Source organism: Columba livia, chromosome 1, assembly GCF_036013475.1.
Source record: "Columba livia isolate bColLiv1 breed racing homer chromosome 1, bColLiv1.pat.W.v2, whole genome shotgun sequence".
Classification (NCBI taxonomy): domain Eukaryota; kingdom Metazoa; phylum Chordata; class Aves; order Columbiformes; family Columbidae; genus Columba; species Columba livia.
This window is the reverse complement of record NC_088602.1, coordinates 198,652,101-198,676,575: the sequence shown is the minus strand read 5'-3', so window position 1 is coordinate 198,676,575 and position 24,475 is coordinate 198,652,101. Positions and strand designations below refer to the sequence as shown.

Sequence of the window (24,475 nt, the reverse complement as noted above, 5' to 3'; positions counted from 1 at the left end):
AAGTTAAAGTCAACTGGTAAAACAGTTCAGGCAAGTGCCTTGTCAATCAAGCTGCTGATACATTTTAAATAGCCCTCAACTGTCAGCACTTTAAAAAGCTGAATATTTACAATCCAGAGTGTAGAAGTAGGCAGTCTGTTTGGTAAACAATAGCAAACCATCATTAAGTTTTTCTCTATCTGAAATACAAACAGCTTTATTCAACACCCCCAGGTTCTGGATGACAGATATACTTCCAGATGTTTCAGAAAGACATGGGAATACCTTCAGATGCAGCCTCAAGATCATTATCTACAATTCTCATGCATGTGGAATAAGTGACACAGCAATGAGACTCCACTTCCTTTCTTGAGAAAGGAAGCTGTTCTAATCTGAGCTTCAAACAAGTATTTGGTATGGTGCCAATTCAAAAGAAGAGTATGTGAAATTTTACAAGAATTCAGGCAAGACAGAGACACTTCAGTTTGTTTTTACAAGGAAAAATATTGAAAAAAACCCAAACATCTGACTGAAGGGATTTCACCAGCAGAGTTTCTCAAAACCAATCAGGCATTTTCCTTTGTGACTTCTCATGGAAAGCAGAACACGTTAACAAGCAGTAGATGACCAAGCTAGACAATAATCAGTAAGAGGGGAAGATGAGAACACTACATAAAGCAAACAGGCAGATTCTCAGCGTAATAGGAAAAAAACATAAGTTTAAAAAATGCCAAATAAAGTTGTATTCTAGAAACTGACACAAAAGGAGGAAATAAAGACACAGGATATTTACTGATAAATGGGCTGTATTCAGTAGTAAGTCCCACATGCTGGAATATTTCTAGAGATTAGACAACAAATTATCAACAGCCAAGAGGAGATGAAAGCTATTTTTCTTCCTTCTTAATTAAAATATGGGGGTCAGTTGACCCTGTGATTTTTCATGGACTATACATTCTTATTTTTCTGCATAGTCTGATAGTAATAAAACTGATTCAATTTGAAATTACTGAAGACAGAAACATTCATATACTATTTTATCTATTGCTTGCATTGCTTAAGTGCCCTTCAGCACAAAAAGTGTTAGTAGCCTTCACATTTTGTTTTCTGGTATTTCATATAAAACATGAATTCTTTTTTATGTTAATGTTTTTGGTTGTGGTAGTCGGTTTTACTTAAGGATACTTCCTCTGTAACCAAAGAATACCAGCAAACACTCAATCTTCACATCTTCCAGTGAAAAATTCAATGTTTTCTTTGGACAAGGAAACAATATTGTCCTTTTTAAAGGCCACAAAACATTTAGGTCTAACACCCTCGTTCTAAGCACAGTCAGTCTACACTTTCTGGGACTCTTCCACCATTAAACAGGGCCCAAAGGGCTTCTTTTGACTTTAAGACATAATTTGAATGCCTTGAAATTATATTTTGTTTTAAGCTAATTAAGGAAGTTAATAGTTGATGAATAAATCCAAACCAGTACAATGTTGTTTAACAAGCACTAGTGCCAAATGACTAAAACCCTCAGATATCAACCCACCTGCAGCGATGGTGTGAACTGCTCACAGGCACAATGACAGGCTCAGTCCACAGCAACTACCTCTGACTGCAGAACATGCCATGCTTAACTACTAGATTATCAAGTTCTATGCAGTGTTTGTTTTCTTCCATAAACCTGGATTTTACTAATTCAACTGAAATGTCAATTTTTGTCTTTAAAGCAGTACTAATGTTTTGATGAACATTTTCAGAAAGTTTGATTTCTAAGCACGGTTCCCGGAAAAATGGTGTTTTTGTTAAAACTTTTCCTGTTACTAGGTTCCCAGTTAAACTAACAGATGTCTGAGACAAGCTGCAGAGCAACACAACCACATGTTATTAGCAGGCTTTGCGTTTCATTGAGAGGCCAGTCGCAGAACTGAAGCAACTCAGAGGCAGCACTTGAGGAGCTGGAATATCTGCCTCTTCTTGCTAAGCTACACAGGCAACTATCTTCTTCACACACTGGGAGGACAACTGGGCAATGTAATAGCTTAAATAATTTCATTATAAACATCTGCTGCTCACATGCAGGGAACTTGACTGGGAAAAAACAATCCAGCCCCGCCACCAAAAAAACACAACTAGGTGGACTGCACAGCCTTTAATCCTTAAACCCCTGAACACATTACAAAAAAACGGCTATGCTTTTCTTTTTCCCTGCCTTTTTCCAAACAATGCTGAGGATCCAAATTAAAGCAAAACTGAAGTAAGAGTCCAGAAGCAAGACGGCCATAAAGCAGCAGTTTGCTTGTCTTGTGCCTGTGGAACCCGCCCACTAGATGTCAGTGTCCTCTTGGGCAGGGATGAAGCTTTTTGGGTCCCCAGGAGAAGGTGACAGCTTATAGACCTTGGTGATCAGGACAACTGAAAGGAGGAAACTCTTATAAAGCATCCCTGGGTATCACCTTGGCCACAAACGAAGCAGCCAGCAACGGTAACATTTGTGGATACCAAACAGAACATAAATACATAAATATACAAAGTTTACCAGGTCAGGTAAGAGGCTAAAGACCGAGAGCTGTTCCATGCAACTTCACTGATTAAAAGTACAGCACACTGGTCACTAGATATTAAGGCATGCTGAAAATGGGTGATAAAAAAGCTGCAAGATAAAGGTAATTCTGCTTCCTATTTGCTAAAACACCCCAAAACACAACTCTGTTTTTTGTTTGTTTTGTTGTTTTTTTTTTGGGAGGGGGGGCGGAAGATACAAAAAATACAAGACAAGAATGGGCTCTACCACTACCAAAATTGAATCAGGCCTAAAGAGGCATAGACTCAGAAACAACAGAGTGAATTACTATAGCACAGCGTGAAATTCTCTGTGATAGGCATGAATACACCACACCCTAAATAAAGGACAGAGCAGAAGTCAAAGTTCAGGCACATTAAGTGCTTATGGCAGGAAGGAATGGGTAGGTGATTCTATTCACCTGTACAAAATCTAGGTATTAGGTTAAATTAGAATAGAATATTTCAGTTGGAAGGGACCTACACAATCATCACATCCAACTGCCTGACCACTTCAGGGGTGTCTAAATTTGAGTCTAAAAGGAAAATACTGATATAAAAGGAATATTAAACTTGATGGCAGGACCACATACTGGAAAACTAATGTCACCCTATAAATTATGGGGGACTGACAGGCAAGGTCATGCCAGAGGGGCAGCAGCATCATACATTACAAAAGCAGATAGACAATCAAGAGGAAGGAGAGAAAAATCAAGCTAAGTTTCTATAATATCGTTTAATGTGCCCAGGATTCTAGAAGACTCATTATCAAGGAAGCCATCACCCTAGTGGTAGCATGCACAAGAAACCTGGTGGTTCTTGTGGAGGAGATTGGGAAGGTTATAAAGCTGTGAGGTAAGAAATTAAGAATTTTGTACGGTGCACGAATACAGATTTCTTTCTTTTTAAAGATAGCAGATCAATTTGCGAGAGAACTCTCTCACTCCATCCACCAGAAAAAAAAGCACCTTGAAGATGTGAGCAACCACAGGACCTGGCTAAAGACACAGCTCCCAAAGAACCACCTATGGTTACAGCATACTTATACCTGGTGTCCTCGCCAGACAGGAAAAGGCTAAAAAAAACACCACCAAACACACACCACAACTTTTTCCTTTAGAAATAGGAACTTAAAAAAAAAAAAAAAGGAAGTTGACTGAAAAGAAATTATACAGAGCTAAAAAAGTAAATCACTTGCAAGCAGCAGAGTGCCTGTTTAAACACGGCAGGTGCAGCCCTGCTGGGTCCTGCTGTCCTATGGTCCCCAGCCTGGGAGCTTCTGCTCACAACCTGCCCCTGAGGGAAATCGGGAAGCTGGCTCTGCTCCATTCCTTACCTTCTCTCAGTATACACCAGTCAGAATAAAGTATTAGACTAGACGTACATTTGATTTGAGACATTACACTATTTTTTATATTCTGAAGAAACCATGAAGTATCATATGATCCTAAAATGTATCCATTCATCTTCCTCCCCAGTTAAAGATATACCAATTACACCATGTACAGTGGATTATTTTTTATCTTTCCAGGCAGCACAATACAATCTCATTCATGTTATGGCTTTGTCACAAACACCACAATTGTAGTTCTGATCACTTTAACTGTTCATTCTTCTATAATCAAGTTATTTTTAAGGAGCTGTCTGTCTTCTACTCAGCTCCTATTTCTCTGAGCAAGTCTCAGTTTCACCCTTTGGCTCTTATGCTGTGAAACCAAAGAAATCTCAAACTGCCCTCAATATGGAAATAACTCCAGGTTTTTCTTCCCTTGTCCATATATGCACTACAAGAACACTGTACCTGCTGGTCCATCTCTTTCCAAGGTAATTGTTTTGATAATTTTAATGAATAAGTGGTCCTTTAACAGCAAGAAAGGCAAGAAGGGGAGCATCCTGGCTAAATTCCAACCCTAGCAACATTTCCCGTAAGTCTTATTTACACCATATCTTCATCCCACCATGCTGACGCTATGGGCCAGTCAAAGACAGGTGCACTCAGCACCAACAGAACTGGCCTGTAGACTCACCTACTCATCTTGAATACACCTATTGTATCACATGTGGCAGATTCTAATTTTAACACCACTAAAAATATAAAACTAAAAATGTTCGTAACATTTCAAGGTCCTTCCCAGTCAGCACAAGACAATCTCATTCATATCACTCCTTTCTTCCAAAGACCACAATTAAAATTATTAATATCCAAGTAATTCACCAGGCTCAACTAACAAGCCCATCACCTCAGCATAAAAGTAGCCTTTACAAAGCAATACTTCTTTAGGAGTTTATTAATTCTGATTTAGTAATTATTAATGATGTACTTAAATATTTAGATACCATCAAAACCATCTAAGTTACAAATGCTAATGGATTAGTGGCATTGCTGGAAATAACAAGTTTCTCACATTAAGAAATCAGCAAAAATATAATAAAGCAGCAAAACTAGATTCTAGGTCTTTCCATCTTCTAAGGAAAAGCAAGTAACCACTTTGGACACAACCCTATGGCATACCAGTGATTTTAAAAGAGTTTTCTTCTAGCTGTAACCATAAGTACATAAATTTATATTCATACTTTACATCGTATGTTATAGAAGCTAACAAATGGAATTCAGGAAGATGGTCTACATTATTGTAAGATACAGATAGAGGGGTTTCCTACTTCTATGGCTTTGGGATATTTTAAGTTGGGTGTGAGCCGTGTTTCTTTATCAATGTACAACTATTCAACTTCTGGTACAATGAGCTACCCCCAGGACAGAGTTTCATACCCTCCCCTACAGACAAAGGGGAGCTGGATTGTTTTTGCTATACTGGAGGTAAGAGTTAACATAAATGACAAGAGCTATTGATATATTGAGACTTTACATATCAATCACTTAACCATTGCACCAATATTAAGAGTTTTCCATCTCTTAGCCTATTATTCCAATTATGTTTAATTTCATTTTCTAAGCCACTAGGCTCCTCTACTGCCATTCCTTCCTCATATCAGAGCAAACATCTGTATAGTAACTTGCAAGTCCCACTGGCTGCAGTCCACACTTGCCCATCTAGGAACAGGAAAGTTGCTCAACACCAACTGAAGTATTCCTCCTCTCTGTATTTACAGACACATTTTTAAAATTCTGAGAAAATACTACACTTGTGGTCAAAGTCGGATTCCAACTCCAGAAAACCAGAAACCATTTCAGCAAAGCCACATATCACCAAGGTGACTTGGTGAGACCCTCCAACTGTGGATGCCCCAGAGGAGGCATCACAAAGCCTGCAGAGCCCACCAGTCAGGCCTTGTCCGACCGTAAAATACTGGTGGCAGCTCCTGGCACAAACACAACTTCCACATTTTCACTGTCTCTTTCAAGTCAGTATATTGCTCAACATAGATAACCCACAGAGAGAAGAGCAGGCTGCTAACCTGCACGCAAATAAGCTATGAATACCTTCCTGTTTTAGCTCACTAAAATGCAATGTAATCTCCACAAAGAAACTCCTGTTTTTGAATAGCTTCCTCCTAACTTTTATTCTTCACTGCTTCCTTCTCTATCAAAATGGTTTTTACCCACCTCAAGAACAATTGCACTTTATAGCATCTTACTGAGTATAGAACTTACAAATAAAATTGGAGAATCAACACTTAATTACACTTTTATACAATGGAAATTTAAGTTTGCGAACCTGCTAGTCATGGCTCTTCAGAATGACAAAATAAGTAGATGAAATACCACAAATGAAGCAAGTTGCATTACCAAAGTTACTTCCTTAGACCTATCAAGCCACTCTTGGGAAAGACTAGATAAGAAAGAATGGAATCTAAACTTTTACAACCTAAGATGGGAAATACTGAAAGTAAGCCAACTGTGGATTTTTTTTTAATACAAAACAAAACAAAAAAACCCACAAACAAACAAAAACAAACACCACACAACAAACTTGGAAAGCAAGGGCACATCGCACTGAACAACTTAACAGGTTGTACCACTGCTTACAGCCGCAAAAACTATGTGACCTGCTTTTCAGCATGGAAACAGATATGCCTTTAGTAAGAACTAAAAAAAAACCCACCTTCTAAATTCTGACAGATATAGAAGACTGCCTATTGCAATATTTCTAGCTAGAAAACAGGCTAGATATTGCGTGCAGTTTGGACTGGGGAGAAACAAAGACCCTTTCCAAATATCAGGACTCCCCACACTTACTAGGAGAACTACTTATGCACACTATAAGCAAGACACAAAATTTCTCAATCTTATTTTCCCTTGATGGAAGCAGCAGCATTCCAAACAAAATCAATAGCTTCAAAAGATCTCTGTTTTCATAGTTTAAACCTCAACCCCAATGTCTGCTGCAGTTTGACTTTAAGGAGCAGCAGCAATGCCCTCTTTAATCCTTCTTCTCATTCCCACTTGCTGGCATTATGCATCACGTATTCCATTGGGTAACCAGAGCAGCTATTAATGCTAATAAGCCCAGACAGCAATACACGTTTGTTCTAAAGAGACAGCAACTGCATGACAAGTAATAGGATGAGACATACAGGATTGCTAAATCCTGGCTTTAAAATGCAAAATACAGAAAAACATACTCTACAGCCAGAGTGAATCCATTCACAGGAGCAGTGAAGTATCACAATGTCTTATCGGGACGCAAGTGCTTCTTATAGATGCGTTATGGTGAACAGTACATTATGTGCAAGCTGCACTGCTGCTCTGAATGCTGACTACATCTCTTGTAGCTGTCGGGACTCAACTCTTATTTCAAGGTGCTCAGATTAGCCTTTGATCTCCAAGAATCTCCATAATTACCAAGCTTAGATGATAGTTCAAGACTACAATTAGTCTTTTGAGGAGAGGGATCCATAAGCAATATTACCTGGTCCAGTATCAGTATTAATAATTAAATATTAATTATTAATATCAATATTAATCCTGGTGAAATGAACAAACCATAACCTGAGAATTCATAAGGAACTGCATGCACGATGATTCTTGCAAAGACTATTTCCAAAGTGACTTTAAAAAGCCCATCTTCCAGACATGCAGAGAACACAGCCTGTTACATTCAACACAGCTTTCGGAAAACCCTTCCAATCACTGCGGTTTGTTTCAACCAGCCTGGTTAAGTCTCATTGTCCTGCTTCCCGGGCTTCTTGCCCCACTGTCCAGAGCTAACTCACTTCTACTTATTAAAAAAATGTTTATTATGTTGTTATTAACATTTTCAAACTTAACTCTAATAAAAAAATAAAACCAAGGAAATGTTCTGTATTTAAAACCAGACTCAAATAGACCAGCTAGTTCTACTTCAACCATTTTATTAAAATAAAACAAAAAAATTCACCCATATACCTTCTCTCTTATTATAACCCAATCAATGATGAAATCAATCAATGCTTGCACAGCTTAAAAGGGTACCCAGCTACACTATAAATAATAATTTGCTTTCGGTTCATTAAACCCATAAGAAGCTGTATGAAGTCAATGTGTATTTCTAAGAGCTTCCAGTCTAAAAGCAAGACAAAGACAGAGCTGAAGATATTTAACTTGTTCACACAGTTTTCCATTAATTGTGCAATCACCTCTGTCTTCAAAAACAGAAACAACTGATGGTGTAAAAAAGTAACAAAATCATCCTAGCAGTACAGCAATAAGGTAACACAAGGACAGAAGGTGAGGGAAGAAAGGAGGAAAAAAAAAAAAACACAACAGAAGCAAAATAAAATATCCAAGATAAATCAGAGTCAATATGTGTTGGAATTAAAAAAATACATGTTGTAATTTGCATAAGAACTGACAGAGGTACAGTGCCCAGTGAAAAAACACACACTTTGCAAGGATGATTCAACCACCAGCTGACACAGAATTCCTCAAGGGCGTCTTGCTTCTCCAATGTCTGTCCAGAAGCTGGATCCAACGAGCTAAAGACAAGTCCAACAGCAATATGAATGCAGAAGGAAGCCTACATGAGAGAGCGTTTCTTCCATCTTCTGCAAAAATCCCTCCTCTGTGGCATTTGAAATAGCCTTAAACATTACAATAAACTTTAGACAAGCAAAGCTGCCCAACTTTCTTCTCAAAGTCTTCTCAAGCCCAGTTTATGAATTACATACTTAACTTTCCACATAATATGACAATCATATACCCATTAAGCTGACCTACCACAGGAAGGAGAGAAAGTTGTCATCTCTACCCCAAAAAACTCTTCAGTCAGAGCATATGAAATTGGCAAGCTACATTCCCACCAACAGAATATCTCGCATCCCCAGTTGTTGCCCGTCAGTGCTAAATTCCAGTACCACACTAGGAAGAATCTGTTAAGAGGGAAAGGAAAGAAGTAACAATACAAATCTTATCAGTAAATATTGCCTGCTGTGTTATTAGCACTTCTCTTATAATAGCTTGCAAGGAATAACCCCTGAAAATCCACACAACCAGTACATGATTCAGGAAACTCCCGACTTCAGGACCAAGTTTGGAGGTTTTAAAGTAGAAAGTAACATCTAAAGAACATGGCACTGAAATGTAGGAATAGAACGAACTAATTTTGGTGTTTATTTCCTAAAGCAAATTCCAGTGACTCCCAGACATGCTGTACAAGATCCTTTACCTGACTAAAATCATGGTCATGTTTAGTTGAAAGGTGCAGTCTCTCTAGAAATAAGTCACTTCACTACTTAATTATAGCCCTGCACTGAAGTCTCTTCCTAGTCCACTGCTGCTTTTCTCACTTCTAAACACATCCTGGCCTGATGCACACTTAATATGTCTGGAAGTTATCTTCATCCCTAAGAGCTAAAAATATCATCACTGAGGCTTTTATATACACATGCTTTCTTCACTGGATGGTCATACTGCCTTACTTTACCAGACACTGAATATTTCTTCTATTTTTATTATGAATACAGGAAGGGAAGCCCATTATGTATGCTATAAGACTGTACAAACAGGATGCTGGCTTCGTTTTCACACAACCATCAACTTAAACAGTGCTAATGCTTTTTTAAATGCTGTGCCAGAAAGGTATGTTGCTACAGCTTTGCACCAAAAAATGCTCTATGTTTAATAATGTATAAATTACCAAATGCAAATGCTCACTCAGGCTATTCCATATTAGAATTACTAACGGAATAAGCTAGCATTTTAGAAGTAAATATTATTTCCCTTTAGGAAATCACAGTTTATACACGGATTTATGGCAGCAGCTTACTGACTTTAGGATACACATGTTTTGTCAGTTATTGGTCTTTCAATTTGAATCATTTATTAACAGGCTATAGATCTCTGTAATTTGTCAGAAATACAACTAGGTTCCTCTCTGCCACAGTTTCACATATTCAAGTTTCTACCCGTTCTGTTCAAAACAACAAAAATAAAAAATTTAAATCCTAAATAATTTGAATAATTTGCAGGTTCTACTTTCACTGTAACAGAAAAAAAAAAAGTAGCTCAAATTTCATCATCTAAATCAAAATATTAAGAAAATCCCTGGCACCAGTTGAAGAAGCAACTGGTACAATGTTACTACAGAATATCAGGACAATTCCAACAGCAGTTCTGTGGAACAGCCTTTGGAAATGTTCTTCTCTTCATAAGGAAAATATAAAAGGTTATGACTGATTTGTGAGCGACTACATGGCTTAACATTCAGCCTAATGACAACCTACTTCAGAACCTTCAGTTTGAAAAACTGATTCCTGTCCAAAGCTTTGAGTACAAAGCTCCCATCCAGCTTTATAGCAAAAAGACGATAAGGGAAACAAAGTCAAATTACATTTCTTCCTCCTGGAAGAAATTCTCCTTGAGGTAGAAGTAATAGAAAAATAAAATTTATAAAACAATACATTTCTTTATTAAAATAAATTCCAGTTAGTGCCTGAAGTACTTCCCAAGATCCTTCCACCTGGTTAAAATCGTTGTCATTTTTATGCATTAATATTTAAATAAAGTTCCTTATTTGTCCATTAACATTTACACACAGTTATATTTATGTAACCTCACAGGAAATGAGTTAAAATTAGTGTTACCTTTTAGTTTGGTCATAATAAAAATCAACATAGCTTTGTGTAACCACCTATACTACTAAAAATGGAAGTCTTGGATATTGTGACTCTAGCCAGAATATTTTAAGTATTTGACAGCATCTTCTAAGAGATTATTTCCTTTCTGTAACAGCTGGTGCAACAGGAGTGCTGCCCTATAGGCAATTTATAACTAATTCATTTCTGCAAGAATTCTCAGGTTTTTGAAAGAGTTAAACTAACCTACATATACCCTTCCCTCCAGAATAGTGTTTCATTTTCCAGCTTTATTTTGAGCTAAATTATTCCCTTGAGTACTCCTATTGGGCAACTGTATTCATTTCAATTAACAATTACCTATTTGCTAAAATTATCGGAATATACATGAGAGATTAACTAATAATGAAAGTGTAGCTTCCACTTGTGATCTTGCTTCCTATACAGGAAAGCAAAAATTCAAGTAGAAAAATACTGCAAGACTTGAGACTTATTTTCTACACATGAAAAAGCTGTTAAAAAAAAAAGCTATGCACCGCAAAAATGCAGAACATAATACATTTACCACTCAGGCACCCTTATGATCGATTTTGCTCACAGAGCAGCTAGTCATCAGCTTACAAACCCAACATATGCCCAGTATAAGTGCAGTGCACTATTCGTATCACTTGTTTTTCTTTGTTCTGCTTCTATGTTAATTAATTTCTCCGTTTTATGCAGTAAGACTGTGCAAATACTGAACAACTAATCTAGTAATAAAATCTAAGTGGAAGGCTATACCCAAGCACCATATATGCTACCAGAACACTGAGTGCCTTGAGGAAAAAAAAGAGACTGTTCCACCACAGGGTTATACATTAGAGAGCCAAACACGGTCAACAAGAAGCAAAACATTTAGGACAGAGTAGAACACCATTAAGGCTTTCTAAGAGCTGTGCAGTTCCCACAGCAATCAGTCATTTCAACATGACACACAATCTACACTAGCAAGTCCCTTCAACACTTAAAAGACAGGAAACCTGTATAGCATCCTTTGAATTAGGAACCCAATTGTTCAAAGATAGCAGTGTCCTCCAAGAACTAACAGAGGAATAAGAATAATGTCATACTAACATACATGAAAGACCACATCTATTTAAAAAAGTAATGAAAAAAAGGAAAACAATATGAAATAAGAGGCCTCTAAAACTCTCCAATGTGGCATGTAGCTAGGAATCATGCCTACTAGGCTCTAAAGTCCAGCCAGAACCTGCATGAACTACAATCTCATCTAAACAGCTGCAGCCACCCCGCTCAGCACAAGAAGTAGACTTTTCATCCATGACATTGACATGATAGCAGGTACAAAAGACAGCAATGACAGAAGCAGTGCTAGCAGTTCAGCCTCAACAAAAGCAGGAAAATGAGACAACGCTGCTCAGATACCACATTCTTTTCAGCCTTCCATTGATTGTCCATTATTAACTGTCAACAAAAAGTCTTGGCCCCATGTACCCACTGTAGCCCAGCTGCACAGCCAAAAGGTGGACATCGCCCTCTCCAGAACCACACCGCTCTCGGTCTCACTGATCCACGTAGAAGCTGTTCTTCCTGTGATCACAGAGGACAAAACATCTGTGCGGTTTTAGACAAAAAACAAAAAGCAGATGTCATCCACATGGGGAATTAAGAATGACAAGACAGACAAATGCAGCAAAATGCAAAGCTGTTCAAGAGGACACCAATGTACTCTGACCTCTGAAAAATAAACAAAACCAGCTAGAAATTACAGGACTACATAAGAAGCAAGTTAACATAAAAGAAGTTTGTTTCAAATCAACAATTTCTGTATTACAAGTAAATAAAAAGATTAAAGTAGTGCATATGTTCTTTAAAGCAATGTGGTTTTAACTAAGTTAATTTCCCCTTAGAGACTGATGCTTTCCAACCCATGACTTCGGACAACAAAACTCGCAGCTAAGATAATACACTTAAAACTCATATATTACAATAACATTTAAGAATCAAGGCCTACTCTCCAACCTGGAAAACATAAGAGTATAGTCCTTCCTTAGAGACAGGAACCTAAATTATAAGGATAAGCTTATGAACACTTAAAAACGATAGCAGATTAAAAATCGAAAAAGCAAACCGATCCATACAGCACTTACAACTTTCAGTCTACTAATGTAGTTGCCCTTGGCACATTCATATCATTAAGCAATTCAAACATTTCTACTGAAGAGAGCTCAGAAGTAAAAGAAATTTAAAATATGAACTGTCAAAAGCATCATGGTAGGATTTCCTTCAAAATTACTGATGCTTCCTTCTAGAAATATGAATGAAATATGTATCCTTACTTGCTTTTGTTCCTAATGACACATCTAGCCCACAAGGAATCACTCTCAGCTTCAGTCCTCTTAGAGCTAGGTATTTTCCCCCATAGAAGTATCTGGTTACATCAGCTTGCTACATTTTACAGCAATAATTCAATTCTTGTAGGCTTTTCTCACAAGACACTTCCATTAGGGCAATATTGCCTTTAAGTCTTCTCACAAATTGATTCCCACGAATAAAATTACCTTTTAAAGAAATTAAAAGTAGGAGGATAGATAGGAAGAAAATCAGGTCAACCAAACTAGGTCATCCATTTATACCTCTATTTATCTGGTACCTTTTGGGAAACTTATTTCTCCACTTATCTTTTTAGCTGTGTAAGAATTTTTTCATTCCAAAGCTGATGGCAAAAGGGTGGCTAAAACGAGGCCCTCAGAATCACTAACTTTGCTATGCAAACCTTGCAGTGACTGCAATGTCCTGACATCAGAATCCGACAATACTTTAAAACAACAGTTCCCAACCCAGAATTATGGTCCTAAAGTCTGACAGACTTCACTGCGCTCTTATCCATTTGCAACCCTTGCCATACTTTGCTGTGGCACCCTCAGCTTCCCTAGCAAAGCTACAGGCTTTGTACTTGCACAGTCTCAGCAGTGGTGGGACTGGACACAGTTTTGTTCCTTGAAGATGTCAAGGGACTCCAGGCAGCACGCAAGCAATACAGCTGCTCTCTGGAGCTTCCAGTTCTGAATTGAAAACCCTACAGACATACCAGAGTGTTCTCCTTCCAGAAATACATTCTGATCATTCAAATTTGAACAAAAAATTCATGAGTTAAGTTTATATTGGCAAGTGGTTTTTTGCCAGATGAAGCAGGAAAACAAAGAGCTTAATCTCTTTGTAACATTCACGTGCTAGTTAACAGAAATAAAAATGCATATCCATGCTTCATTTAGGGCAAATGTACACAGCTGAACTATCCAAGCCTGCACTGGCTTAACTGCAGCTATTGTGGAGTACAACAGCCCCAGGAAAACACCAGGACGCAAATGCCAGGATGCAAACACCGCACTTCCTAATGGCACTAAGAGCTTTTGCTCTAGCAAATAACTTACGCTTTACTTAGCTCCACATCTGACCTTTAACACTGATGCCTCTCCCTAAACGACAGCTGTTTTATAAGACCAAGGAGAAAAACATCATCTAGCTTCTCATTTCAGTTCTACAAAGGTATACTCAAGGTACTACAGTTTCACCGTTTTGCAACACTAACAAGTATATTACTATTTTCCCAATGTCAAAATATCCTGTGTAGTAAGTGTATTACAGTATAACTGCAGTAGCACGCAACACAAAATCCAAGAATCTTAACAGTGAAGAAAATCAAACAGGATTTCTGTTTATTACAAAATAATGACTTTGAGATTAATTTAAAAGCCTCAGACTTTTGTCGCACTTACTATTAACAAATGTATACACACTGGAGAAGCAGATACTCATATTAACCGTTCTCTGCTTGCAGAGCTGATAACTTTTATTTAGCTATAATAACATCAAGGAAAAATACCCTGAACCTATTGCAGTTTCAAGGTAAATTGTGTACACTCCAAACCAATAAATTCTTACTACAGCAGTCACACATCTGCAGAGTAGTATATAGACATACATACAGATATATACCTATATATGCATATATCTCCACATGTATGTAGATCTACAGATTAGGGTCTAGGGTTGATGAACTACGGTCACGAGACATCTGCGTATAGGTATTTTGGTATCTATCTATCTATCTATGCCTCTGTATATATGTATACACGGCAAAAGGCACTGTAGGACCAAAATGAGAATAAAAACACAGTATGTATTTGACATGCTATTTAAATCACTTGGAGTGTGTGTAGTATGCCATGAGGTGCAAGGTCAAGATTGCCATTTGCTCCTCCTGAACAATTCTATAGCATTCAGCAAAATCGGTACACACGTCTATACTCCATAAGAACAGTACTTACATACTGCTGTCTTTAGACACTGAGCAAACAAAACTTACTGCCATAAAACTCCAAAAATACATTAACACTCAAAGCATAATATGGAAGATAAATAGAAACAAACCCATTTTTGCTCTGAAATTATAAAAAGGCTCAAAGCGTATCTCAAGTGACAGTTGTCTGTGACCTACTAACGCATCTGTAATAGCAGAGCTGCTTATAACAGACCAGCTGTACAACACACTTATGGGTCATTTTCTCCAAGGCAATCACTCTTTCTGTCACATTTCAGGGAAGAGAAGCGCCCAAAACTGTTGATGTTCATTTAAAAGCCTCCAGTTTATAAGATTTTCCATCTAGTTGATTCTATCAAAGCTTTTTCCTAGTTTAACCTTAACAAACAGAAATTATTGCTCTTTAAAAAACAGTATGTATTTTGCCACACATCAAATAGAGCATAAATTGAGAGTTCATGTTTCAAACTATGTGCTACAAGCATGAAACTCATAAAATAAATATTAGAAAATATCTCAAAAAAAATCTATATAGGTGGGTGTTTTTTAAACTTAAAAATAATAATACAAAGAGATATAATTCTCTTATCTTTCCTCGCTAAATTCCCAGATTATGTTTGCCTTATAAATCTGAAAAATATCTTCACAGATACTCAAGAGGTGCATAATGGTATTTGAATAAGAAAGGCTTACACAAATGCACATTAATATAGAGATGAGCTTTGAAGAAGGGTGTTTCCCAAGTGCTATGGTTGAGTATAGTATTTGTGATATCTTTAATTCTATTTCAGAGTGTACAGGAATTAGAAAATCAACTTCACAATTGGCATTAGGACATGGACTTTCGCTATATATTTTAGTAGTCTTCAGTGATTTAGAGTAGTCTAGATTTCTAATTCATTTTAGTAGCCTTAAGCATTTTAGAAAAGATGCACTTTCCTGGAAAAAGGCAGGGAAGGCAAGTTTTATAACATCTGGCGTAGCACTCTATGTGATCACCTTAGCGGTCAAGCACATTCCACTTCCCCTTTTCTTAAATAGGATTTTCACGAAACAATGACACAGAAGTACTTAATTCTGAAAATAAAACCATCAAGAGAAACCATCTTTTGCTGGTTTCAAAGCAATGACGCATTCAAACCCACTGCTGCTCTTTATAAAACAGCACATCAAGTTCTATACTATGTCCAAACCTAAGAGTTTCAGCTTAGATGAACAGAACACAGATAGACAATATTCAGTTGTTTGAGTTACCAGCATCCTCTTGAATGAAAGGTGTAAGAACATCTGAGACCAGATGTAGGTACTTAGTAACTGCTTCTAAATTTGTTTAAAATCAGTATTATTTAAAGCAATGATCTAGGGATCATTTTGACACCACTATCTCTAGACAACAGCTGAGGGTGCCTTACAGAGCACCCACTACAAAAACCACAAATAATTTCACCCATTCTCCGTGTTCCGTGACAACAGATTGGCCAGAGATATAAACCAAAAGATTAAGCAAGACTGTCATATACCACAAAACATTTGAAGCATAACATCTGAATTTTTTTTTAAGGTAAAGTTTTATACCATTCATATTCCAGTTCTATAATAATGGCAATCCACATCAGACAAACAATAGAAACAAAATATTAGAATGCCTTTGTTGAGATTATTGTATAAGAACACAAAAATGTGTTAGTTGTGGATAAATTAAATGAAAAATCAGCAAAAAAAAATACATATTAAGATCTTTCTAAATGCTAGCATCTAGAAAAACTGTTTTCTTCACCTCCATATTGAGCTTTGACTTCCAAACCCTGTTTGATGTAAGACACATGTTAATTATAGAAAAATCAGCATCTAGACCAGGCTGGTTGAATTCATACAACAAGAAACACCAAGAGCAAGTAATCTATACTTGCCTCCTTTTGCCCAATAGCAATGTCAGCAGAAAACCAGGAAAAAGTATACCCTTGGATGTGTTATAACCATACTAGTAAAATCCTAACCTGCATTATTTGCAGAAAAAGCTCACTTGCCCCTACATCCACAAATACATGCTTCTTGGCAAAACACACAGGCAAGCCTATACTATTCTCAAACTATCTGCTTCATTTAAACTTAATTGTGCACACCCATAGTACTGAAGAGAGAAGTACGTAAAATGAAGAACAGTGTTGGAGCGATAGGGCGCTTCAAAATCTGTTTCCCTGAATCAAGCACCTCTGCATGAGAATTTAGAGGTTAAATACTTTGTCCGAACCCTTTCATTAAGTGATAGGTTTAGTAGTATAATAACACCTCCTTTCTAGTGCAAAATAATTTAAATTAAATACATCTGATTTCCAGTAACCAACTTGCCATTGGTGCCCAAATTACACAATTTGTCTTGTAAATTGGAGGGGAGGAAGAAATAAAAAAAAAATTAAAAAAAAAAAAAACCACAAAAAAAAACAAACACAATTTTCCACCTTCCAAGTGAAACATGTTTTCAGGTATATCAATGGCATTATTAAATAGCAGTCATGGTCATCGATACTATGGAATTTCAGTAACCTCCAGCCAGACTAATCAGTCTACCTGTGCATAATTAGCTTCTCTACCGTCTTCTAGCACTCCCTGGCATCTGTCTATCAAGTACCTTTAATTCATCCACTCAGGCCTATTCTGTAACACTATTACTCAACACATTCAAGGCAAAAAAGATTTGAAAATAAAGAATTGTTTTCAGTTGCATTCACCCACTATTCTATTCCTATTTTTAGATTCCATTTTGACTTGGAAATGAAGCGATGAGTAACAGCAATTCCTATTCCACAAATTTGCCACTGCCTAGCAGCAACAGCACATCCTGCACTTAAATAAGAAAATACAACTTCCGCCCCCTCCAATCTCTACCAAATCTTGAAGAAAGCAGAATACTAAAGCTTTTCACCCCCTTGACCTCTCTTTTCGTCTCCATTTTCAGTTATTTGAAAGATTATCTAAGCATAGTTCTGTTAAAAAAAAAAAAAATCCCAACATGTTCATAGTGAATAAAAAAAAATCGGTTATTACAACTCTTGTCACTAATCTCCATCTGCTTCAGTACACGGAGGTGTATATTGAGACTAATGTGACTATTAAGGCCAAAGGTTAGTATCCTAATTTCCTGGTTTTCCTATAATTTATTATGCAAAAATCAAATATGAAAGTTTGAAATAGAAAGTGTTAAGAGAACAAAAGAAATTTTGAATGCAATTCTTTCCAAAGCATTTAACACTGTTTTAGGGACATCTTTCCCCTGAAATGCCTTGCCAATTAGTTTCTACAATCCTATTTTCCCCTCTCCTTTAGCAGCATCCTCTTTCCTTGCTGCTCTGTGAAAGCAATGGGGAAGCTTACTGACTATACAGTTGAAAGCAATAGAAACAATATGCTGTCAAATAGAGAAAATTAAACAAAAGCTATTTTTCCATACAGCGGTGCTACTACTTAGATGAAAGGATGACAAAACAATTTGACCTCAAAAAAGCTAAAACATTAGGCTATTTATCAGATATTAAATGCTAGACAGGGGTTAGGAGATGTAATATCTACGTATTTCACATAAAGGCTGCTAAAAAAAGCCTGCATTTTCCACTAGTCTAGGCCATCCTTTCTGTAAAGTACATGCAGTTTACATGAACAAGACAGACTCATCAGTACAAGAGAAAGTGCCAACTTGTGTTTAATAGCAATTATACTACTAAACCTATCACTTAATGAAAGGGTTCGGACAACATATTTAACCTCTAAATTCTCATGCACTGAATTTATTCAGTGAAACATCTGAAGCGCCCTACCACTCCAACACCATTCTTCATTTTACATACTTCTCTCTTCCTTTTCCACATGCTCAGATGTTTCGGCAGCGTACATACTTTCAGCATTTCCAAAAATCCTGCCCAAAGAGCACGGCTGATTTCCCACGGGCTCCCACCCCACCCTGGATGAACTCGTTACTTCCCAAAGTCCACTCCGTTTCCTCTTCCACCCCTGGACCTGCCAGGGCTCCCAAAGCGCCTCCGCCTTGCGCAACATCCGCGGCCTCCTCCCCGCATTTCAGACAATCTCCGATGCGACATTTACATTGAGATTTTTTTTCTTTTTTTTTTTTTTTTTTTTTTTTTGTTCCCAGACCACTAGTAGAGCCTGACAGCTTTAAGGGCTAACAATATGGTTTTAATCCCAAATAGCGCCAGATAATAAAACAAACTACAAAGATCGACGTATATGGAGGTCACTAACACGCTCCTCTCCAGCTCTTCTGTGGGTCAATCTGTATTTTGACATTAAGTGTTGAAACAATATTGAAAAGCGCCAGCAACATCTGCCCAATCGAAATTATTGTTCACAGCTCTGACCGTCTATTCAAAAGATGATTCCCCTCAAACATTTTAACAGCCCGATTAAACAGCTGAAATAAACCAGGAAAAGCGCTAATTCTCCAATAAATTCTTCCCCCGAGCACACCCGTTAACCAAAGGCTGCCGGTGAACTGATCTGGAAGGAAGAAAGGACGAGGGATCCGGGCAGGGCTGCGATGGGGGATGGGGAGCGAAGGGAGATGTTAGGGAAGGGCAGATGAATATTCCTCCAAGGACTATTCAATACATTTAACACATCTCCTGAGAAAGAAGAGCAATCTCAAGCAGGCGGCTACAGGGGCAGATAAAGGGGGAAGGAGGGGAGGAGAGCCCGATTATCCCCAGATGACACTATACATGGCAACCCCGCGAGAAAAGGGGCTGCAAGGGAGAGGAAGCGCCAAGAGCCCTCCCCGAGACGCCTGTCCCTTTATCTGCTCAGGGAAGGAAGGGGGGTGGGGGGAGGCTCCCGTTGAATTTTGCAAGAGCCGATCACCTACCCCAGGAGCAGAGGAGGGGCAGGGGGCTGCGGTGACAAACCTTCCCTGGGGGGGTGGGGGCAGGAAGAAGGGTAAATTAAGGCGGCCACCTTCCCCCCGCAACGCCCAGCTCAAAAAGTGGCGGGGGGCACGGGGGAGCTTCGGGGCGACACAATAGCGGGTCACTCACAGGGAAGCGACGCTTCCACCGGCGCCCGCAGAGGGATGGGGAAGGGGCTGCGGGGACAAGCCGGGCACCCCGGTGGGACCCCCCGTCCCCCGCCCCGAGGGGAAGCGAGAGCCCTGCCCGCCCCCCCGCCGCCGCCCCTCACCATGAAGTCGCTGGCGAAGTTGTCCTCCCCATTGTGGTCCGTGTCCTTCATGGCCTGGACTCGCTTAATGAATTTCCTCAGGATCTCCTCCTGGCTCATCCTGCCCCGCCGGCCGCCCTGCGGAGCGGGAGCCCGAGCCCCAGCCCCGGCCGCTGTCCGCCTGAGCCCCCTCCGCCGCACCAGCCCGTCACCCGGCTGCCTTCTCCCTGCCTCGCCTCTCTTCTCCCAGCTCCCAGGCCTGCCCCGCGGCCTGCAAGCGCGGCGCGGCTCCCCACCTCGCTCACGGCCGCTCAGCCGCCCGCTCCATCCTCCCCTCCCTCCGCCCGACCCTCCCTGGACGCCGCTGCCGACACTGGGACACGACGAAGTCCCCACCTCCTCCCCCGCGCAGGCGCGGCTCCCGCTCCTCCGGCGTTCCGTATACCCGCCCCCTCGGGAACCGCCCCGGCATTCGCTTCCCCCCCATTGGTCCCTCTAACGGCTGCCTCGTTCTATTGGTGACCGCGCACGCTCATCACCGGCTAGCCCAGCCTCGAGGGAGAACTTGGTTGCGTTGTTCGCCTCGCCCCGTCCTGCTAGCCCCTCCCGTTTCCCACGGATGGGACCTTCCGAAGGGCGCCGAGTGGAGCTCTGGAAGGGACCACTTGGAATGGCGGGGGGGGAGGGGAGGCTGAGCGGAGCCAAGTGTGGTTTCCTCTGGCTGGAGTACAATGGGGCGGAGGTGTGTGCCCACAGCTCCGGGACCGGGAGGCAGCGGCCGGCGCTGTCGCATGCCGGGACATGTAGTCGCGCCAGCGCTGCGTCCCCCGCGCTCGAGGGCCCGCGGCGGGGAAGGGCTGCGGGGTGGGGATCGTCGCCTCCTCACGAAGCGTCCGGCTGAAACGCCTGAAGGAAAAGGGTTTCTCCCCGGGTGGGGAGCCCGAAGCCGTGGAAAGTGCCCGGAGGGGTCCCCTGTGGTGGCCGTGCCCCGCCGGGGCGAAGGGCTCCCCGCGGGGCCGGGCCGCGGGCGGCGCCGCTGTGGTAAACACCGGGCGGCGGAAAGATGGCGGGCGGGCCGGAGCGGGCTCCTGTCCGGAGACCGCTCCTCACGTGTGTGTATATATATATGTATATATATATATATGCACCTACTAAAACCGTCCGCACGCGAGGATGAAAGGCGGAAGTGCTGTCCGGTGATGCTGGAAGGGCTGGGGGTTGGGTTTCGCTGTCAGCCGGGCAGGGCTCGGGGGACACGGCCTGACAGGAACAGGGACCCCCCGGGTACCCCATCCGGGTCCCCCCGTCCCTCAGCCCTGCAGCGGGGTGTCTGCTGGCACCTCGGGCCTTCGTGCTGCAAAATACTGTAAAATTTCCTCCTTACCTGATATTGGGCAATGTCACAGCATGACAAGTCAGCATGATGAAGAGTTTCTGCCATTCTTTTACGGGAGAAAGTTAAACATCAAAACATCTTCATGTCTAGTGGCCTGAGTACGTTAATACTTTACACTTCAGCAAAGCGAAATAATTTTAGAGATGTGTGTCTGTATAGCCTCATAGCATAATAAAAAAATTATTTTAAAGTATAATTTTACTGGTGAAGAACTGCACAGCCTTTACTGATATAGATGATCCAATAAAATTTGGTCAGACAGACTAGTGGTAGAGGTCCACGCTGAGAAGCATGACCTGGTTAAGGCACTTCTACCAAATCACCCATTTTCTGCTGCTCATTCCCACCCACTGCAGTGTTTTGCACTTGCAGTCCCACCAGCACGACTGTTTGTTGCACAATACATTGAACCAGCTCAGGGAACTGATTCAGCTGCAATATAAGCCCGTAGAAAAACTGTTTTTTACTTCTCAGACGATTCTACAAAGCTGGCTTTGCTACTGAAACAAACCTACATAAAAGCTTGACCTTCCTGTGGTAGTATAGAATCACAGAATCGTAGAATGTTCTGATTTGGAAAGGACCCTCAAGGATCATCGAGTCCAGCTCCCATCCCTGCATATGACAACCCCACAGTTCACACCATGTGTCTGAGGGTGTTGTCCAGTCTCTTCTTGAACACTGTCAGGCTTGGGGATGTGACACCTCCCTGGGGAGCCTGTTCCAGAGCTCCAGCACCCTCTGGGGGAAGAACCTTTTCCTAATGCCCAACCTAAACCTACCCTGGCACATCTTCCTGACATTCCCTGGGGTTCTGTCATTGGTCACTAAAAAGAAGAGATCAGCACCTGCCCCTCCTCCTCCCCTTGTGAGGAAGCTGTAAACGCAATGAGGTCTCCTCTTAGTCTCCTCTTTTCCAGGATGAATAGAATCATAGAATGAAGTGTAAGATATAACTGGTTTAGATGACTGCTGAAGATCACCACCTCAATGCCAGAATTAGTAAAATGGCATGTTACCACCCTCAGCCCAATTAAATGCACATCAACTCGTCATCTTCCTCCTGAAGACGAGTTTTGAGCTACGACACAGGACCCTGAACGGCAGCTGCTGGTGCATGGCCATGTTTCCTTCTCCTGCATCTGCTACAGCAGCAGTGATGTCTGACAGGGAGGGCAGGCTGGAAAATTGAGAGCGTGGGCATTCTTACATGGCTTGCTGCGGACTTCAGCCTCTTATAAGAGAGTTGGTTTTTTTAGCAGTTGATGTTCATAGAGCCTAACATACAGCAGACATAAGGACACATCAAGGAACTGGGAAAGGGCCTCAGTTCTATGCTGAGGTACTAACGCTTGAAAAACTCCCAGTGCAGACAAATATTGAAGCCTGAGCACCTCACACAAGCACATCAGCTGTCAGGGCTCTGTCTCCATGTCACCAGCCTCTGTAAGCTGATCAGCACTGAGGAGCCACAATCATGCCTGCTTTTCTTGCTCTGATGCCTCTCTTCCTTCTCCTTTTCTGCCTCCAAGCATTCTCTTTCTCCTCCACCAAAAAGTAGCATCAAAGAGAAATGCAGAAATTAGATAGGCAGACAGACAGACAGATAGATAGATAGATGGACAGGTAGATAGAAATGGCACAGAGATCAGCAAGGATAGTTGTGACTTGGATTGTCATATAACCTTTTCACACCACCTTGCTTGATTTCCATCTGCCTCAGGAAGGTTTTTTTAGTTTGCCCAGCAGTTGCCCTGGCAAAGCTGCTCCCGGTCGGTGCCAGATGGCACGTAACTTTAGGAAAGTGATACTTGGGACTAAGTAACCAACTGATGAAGTCTTGAATGTGGTACAGCTTCCTTCACTCCACACATTTATTCACAGAATAGAGTTACAGAGGACTTGATTAGGAGAGAAGGAAAGATCATGATTTATTGCATTTGAATCTCATGTGACTATTACTTCACATTGAAAGGACCCAGTTAACAGTTCGGCCTGGATAAAAATCTAGGGTTGCATTGTAATAAACTGTTGTAGACTAGGAAGTGTAACAGTGACCTTTCATTCAGGTTAACTGATAAGAAGTTTATACAATCTCAGAAGAAAAAAAGAGCCCCCCAACCTATGCATGTGTCGCTAGCCAAAACAAAGGCACATAGGAAACAAATAAATTAGAAATAGCTGGGTGAATAATTTTGCTTAGCACTGTTTGCATGTGAGAGCTGCCAGACAGTCCTGAGCACAAACCCGACAGCAGCAGTTTAATCTCCCTCAGCCCTCCAAATGTTCCACAAGGCTGTCTCACCTCTGTGCTATGAACACAAACCCCTAAGCTTTCAGCAGCAAAAGCAGTGTTTTAATCTAGACTTTTGATCTGAAACTCAAACTGTCTGGGTTAAGCCCAGACATATGACCAATCTAGCATGTGTGCATGAGTGTGTATTTGTGTAGATGTAGGAGAGAGGCGGAAAAAGAGAGAGACAGGGTAAATTACTCACCCTATAGACAGAACAGGAAGTTGCAACCAAAATCAGTAGAAGAAAATCATGGTTGTGTCTCAGCAATCCATACAAGTCTGGTCCTTGGAGAAAAGCAAGTAGAACACCTGAGCTATTGATTTCACTTTGTCTTGCCATGCCTTACTCCAGCTGCTGCGGGGAAGGAATACAGCCAGGTTTTTCTCTTCAAATGTGGCTTCTCATGTTCCCACAAGGTAAGTGTGTGTTAACTGGTAAATGTGTTTCCCGGCACACATGCCATGGTTATGCCCAGTCAATGGGCAGGACCACCAGATGCCCTAGTTCACCAAGCTTCAGAGGTTGCCGTGAGCCTGTGATGGAGCACAAGCTCACCTCAGAGCTGTTGGCTGCAATGTCTGTGTGGCTTGGAGCCGTCTTCAAAACCCAGTGCATATCTACCCAAAATTGTGTTCCAGAAAGAAATCAAAGTACTGGGGTGGGAGGGAAGGCTGAAAGAACCACACAGCTCTGAGCAAGCGCATCGTCTCCTGTGGTTTGATTCCTCCTTTGTCCAGCGAAACAAGA

At 40.8% G+C, this 24,475-nt stretch overlaps 1 protein-coding gene across 3 annotated transcripts in view; it reads right to left on the bottom strand.

The window, feature by feature from the left end:
• The window catches only part of PTPN12 (protein tyrosine phosphatase non-receptor type 12), a 77,242-nt gene extending 56,745 nt beyond the window's left edge, over positions 1-20,497 (bottom strand). The window contains exon 1 of one of the 3 annotated variants that reach the window (XM_065049161.1): positions 20,432-20,497. Coding sequence is in view for 2 of the 3 variants with exons in the window: in XM_065049160.1 (XP_064905232.1) it covers positions 20,057-20,155 (99 nt within the window). In the remaining variant the exon portion in view is untranslated. The other 2 variants (XM_065049160.1, XM_065049159.1) reach the window with 2 other exon arrangements.
• Between the last annotated feature and the right edge of the window lie 3,978 nt (positions 20,498-24,475).